A 3,832-nucleotide genomic window follows, 5' to 3' on the forward strand; every position below is an offset into this window, starting at 1 on the left:
GGAAATAATATGATATTAGACAGATAAAAAAGGAAAGTAAATGCAAGTTAGAAAGTATAAACGCTGGGGGATGTGTGTGGTGGGTTTGGTCTACCGAGCAACACTCTGGCGCGGCTGCGGCTGAGGCTGTGCAGTGAATCCGCCCTTGGGAGTCGCGCCGTTGCGAGCACCAGGCAGTGAAGCTGGCGGCGGCACGCTGTTGGGCTTTTCGGCTTTCTGCTGCCTATCCGGTGTCTCTTGGCGTGGCTGTGGTGAGGGTCCAGCCGCACAGCTCTGCGCTGAAGACGATGACGATGAAGTGTATCCAACTGTATCTTCGCCCGTCGATGCAGGGGCGCCAGTGTTCAGGCGCTTCATCGGGTGCCCAACTGTGTCAGGGCTAGAGCCGCCGTTTGTGTGGCCGTTGGCTGGCGCCTCAGATGGCCGCACGCGCTTCACTCCAGCTGCAGCTGGTGGCAGAGGCGGTCTGGCTGCTGGCCGCACTGTTGGCCGGAACGGTGGTCTAGTGGCTGCGGCCGGTCTAGGAGTTGAAATTGGCCTAGGCGCCCCCACTGGCCTGGGTGCTGCCACTGGCCTGGGTGCTGCTGCTGCTGGCCTCGGTGCTGCTACTGGCCTAGGGGTAGAAGCAGGGCGCTGCTGCTGCTGCTGCTGCTGGACAGGGCCTGGCGCTGGCCTTGGCCTTGGCTGCAGGTGGTGGCCAGCACCAACCGCTGGCCATGGGCTAGGTCTCGGCCTCGGTGGCTGCTGCTGGCCAACACCAATCTTGGGCATAAGCTGTGGCGGAGGGCCATTTGCCCGCTGTGCATTTGGGCTAGCATCCTCTGGCAACGACTCCGCCGGCAGGCCCTTCCGTGCCCGCTCCTGCTCGCGCTCCTGCTGCATCGCCTTCTTTGTCCTACGTGTGCGCTTGTACACGCCGTTCGAGAACTGGCCTTTGTACGCATCGTCGATGGCCCAGTACGACCCCTTCCCAGGCTCATTGCTCGCACGCAGAACCTTGACAAAGGCCTTGTTCAGCGACAGGTTGTGGCGGATAGAGTTTTGCCAGCCGTTCTGCGCGTTTTTGTAGTACGGGTAGTTGTTCATGATGAATGTGTAAATGCCGTTCAGGGTCACCTTCTTCTCGGGTGTCGCATTTATCGCCTGCGCAATCAGAGACGCATACGAGTATGTTGGCTTCGCCAGCTCCAGGCTCTGCTCGGGCGGCGGCGGGGGTGGACGCTGCGTCGACGGCAGTATCCGGACACTGCTAGAGGCACTGCCAGGCGTCTGCGTCTGGGGCTGGTTCGGCTGCGGGCGCGGCTGGAACTGCTTGGAAGTTGAGTTCTGCTGTGGGAAATGTGCTGCCGACTGGGTGTAGGATCCGGTTGGGCTGACGCTGCTGTCGCCCGACCCTCCGCCACTATTCGCGTACACCGGTGGTTCGCCAAACGACAATGGGGCGGGCGGCTTGCCGTCATGACTCAAAATATTTGCGCCTGGAGGTGGCGGGCCAGGGCTGTACTGCGGAGTGCCAATGTATTCTGTCTTCACCACCGGCCGCGAGTACTTTGACTGGCGTGGATGGCCCGGCAGCGTGGGCATCATCATCATGTCTGCGCTCCCGTCCAGTGGGGGCGGCGGAACCGGGCGATTGTACAGGTTCAGCCGCTGTGGAGTAATAGTGCTGACCGGGTACACATCGTGCTGCGCAGCTATTTCAGCCGCAAGCGTGTTGCGGCCCAGAGTGCCCAGCGGCCCGCCGGTCTCCAGGGCTGCCGCTGGGGCTGCCACTTTGGGCAGCAGAAATGAGAACTCGGTATCGCCTATCTGAATCATCATCTTGTGCCGCAGGGTCACCGCCTGCCCGCGCTTGAAGTATTCGTCATCCACCAGACACCCGTTCTTCCCAAACACCTGCAGCTCAAAACTCTGCGACACAAAGTTGTAGAATATTTTGGCGTGCCGCCGCGACACTGCCTTGCTGTCGCCCAGATCAATATCGACCGATTCGTGGTGTGCGCTCGTCGGGTGGCGCCCCAGCGTCACCTCCAGCGTCCGCACATAATAGCAGAAATCAGGGCCCTCGAGCTTTGCGTATGCCTGGACCGGTGCCTGTGTGCTGTCCATATGCAGCTCTGTTGCACCATTCTGGGCCTCGTCATCGACTATATGCCGCCGGCTGTGGCTGTTTACTGGCGTTGTGTATTCGCTGTCGAATGTATGGTGTGTCGCCAGCTTTGGCGTCCGCAGAGGGTCTGAGTTTTTGCTCATTTCTGGGGACAATTGGGAAGGAGCGTGTGTAAATGCGCAGCGTATGTTTAGAGATAGTAGAAAAGAGTGAGAAGACAAAGGCGTAGCGAGAGTTTTTTCCCCACCGTCCCTTCAGATCATCAAAAAGAGCAACAAAAAACCTGTCCCAATAGTGTTTAAAATAGTGGCAATAATGGACGAAAAAGCGGATGAGAGAAACAACAAACAGTGGAATGTAAGAGTTCTGGTAAATAATGAGGATGGTATGCGCTTTTGTATTTTGAGCAAAAGGGGAGGAAAATGCGCGGGGAAAGAAGAGGGGGTGGAGCAGGGCAATATTTTGGCTTTGGTGTTTTTTGTTATCTCTTTCTGGCCGACAGCCTGGGCTGAGTATGAAAGAAAAAACAGCACTGTTGCAATTTTTTGAGGAGAAAATAATGGCACGCAATTAACTGCGCAGCCAGGCAAAATCGAGCAGTAACTCCCCTGGCTAGGAATAAGAAACGCCCACGCGCGCACAAAGAGAGGTTATCGAAAGCAAGGGCTGAAAATCAAGTTCAGCGATGCAGTTAACACAGACGCCTGGGGCCTTGGGGGAAGGGTTTCCCAGACCAGCGTACTATTCTCTGCGAGTCTTGATGCTATACACGCTGGTTGCGATACGTGCAGCAGAGTGGGGCAGTCGCAATCTGGTGTAAAAAGCAGAGGAGGGCGCAGAGGTAGAGGGTGCGCTGGCGAGTGGCAGAAAGAGTAGGAGAATATAAACAAGGCTCAGGCTTTGGAAAAAGAAAACAAACAAAACTCATCTGATCTGCTGCAGCTCGCTGCCTGCGCGTGCTCGGCTGCACGGTGTGCCACCCGCCCGCCAGCACATGGCCATCGGCATTTAACAGCAACAATGATTACATCAGGATTAAACACAAGCTGACGTGAAATGAGATGATATTACACTACATAGCCAAGATGGTAGGGGTGCACAATAGCCGGTCCCTCCCCACTCACAAGAGTTTATAGGTGGCGCCTGGACCACCGGTGTCTGTGTGCTCTTGTGCTCATATCGTGTCAAGTCTGAGAATGCAGTACATCGGGCACACATGGCCCGGCGCACATTGGTTGCTGCACCCGATGGTGTCTACTGGTGTGGAAATGTGAATGGGCCCACCAAGCCCGACGTGAGGCAGCGGCACCGCCGCCACTGACTGCTTCAGCAGCGAGGTAGTTTCTGTTGGTCGTGTTACCGTATGCCCTGCACCGTCGCTGTCACCGCACTTGTCCGCCATGCTTTCGCCACCAACGCCAGAACCCAGCAGAATTGCAGTAGTTAGGAGTGAATGCCTGATTTTCATTTGATGTTACCTTTGATGAACAAATACACAGCAAAGAGATGATGGCTGTCCTTGTATATGTAGTGGTTAGGTTGCAGGTGCCCCTCCTGCTGTTGAAAGGGTGGCCGAATATCGACAAGTCTCGTCCTCCTGATCACTTGGCTGGGCAAGACACTGGGCAGATCCGCCTTGGGCGTAAACAAGTAATGCAAGGCGTCTATTGATCAGTAACGCAATATAATCCACATTTTCCACCATTCGCCCATTGGCGAACT

At 56.2% G+C, this 3,832-nt stretch overlaps 1 protein-coding gene across 1 annotated transcript; it reads right to left on the reverse strand.

Annotated features, from left to right (window-relative positions):
• Positions 1 to 1,827: 1,827 nt before the first annotated feature.
• On the reverse strand, positions 1,828 to 2,145 carry DL89DRAFT_210801 (uncharacterized protein; the record flags this gene model as incomplete). The annotated part of the gene is made up of 1 exon (XM_040884192.1): positions 1,828 to 2,145. A coding segment is annotated over one exon (318 nt), but the record flags the coding sequence as incomplete, so codon positions are not given.
• Between the last annotated feature and the right edge of the window lie 1,687 nt (positions 2,146 to 3,832).

Source organism: Linderina pennispora, assembly GCF_002104995.1.
Source record: "Linderina pennispora strain ATCC 12442 chromosome Unknown DL89scaffold_153, whole genome shotgun sequence".
Lineage (NCBI taxonomy): Eukaryota > Fungi > Kickxellomycota > Kickxellomycetes > Kickxellales > Kickxellaceae > Linderina > Linderina pennispora.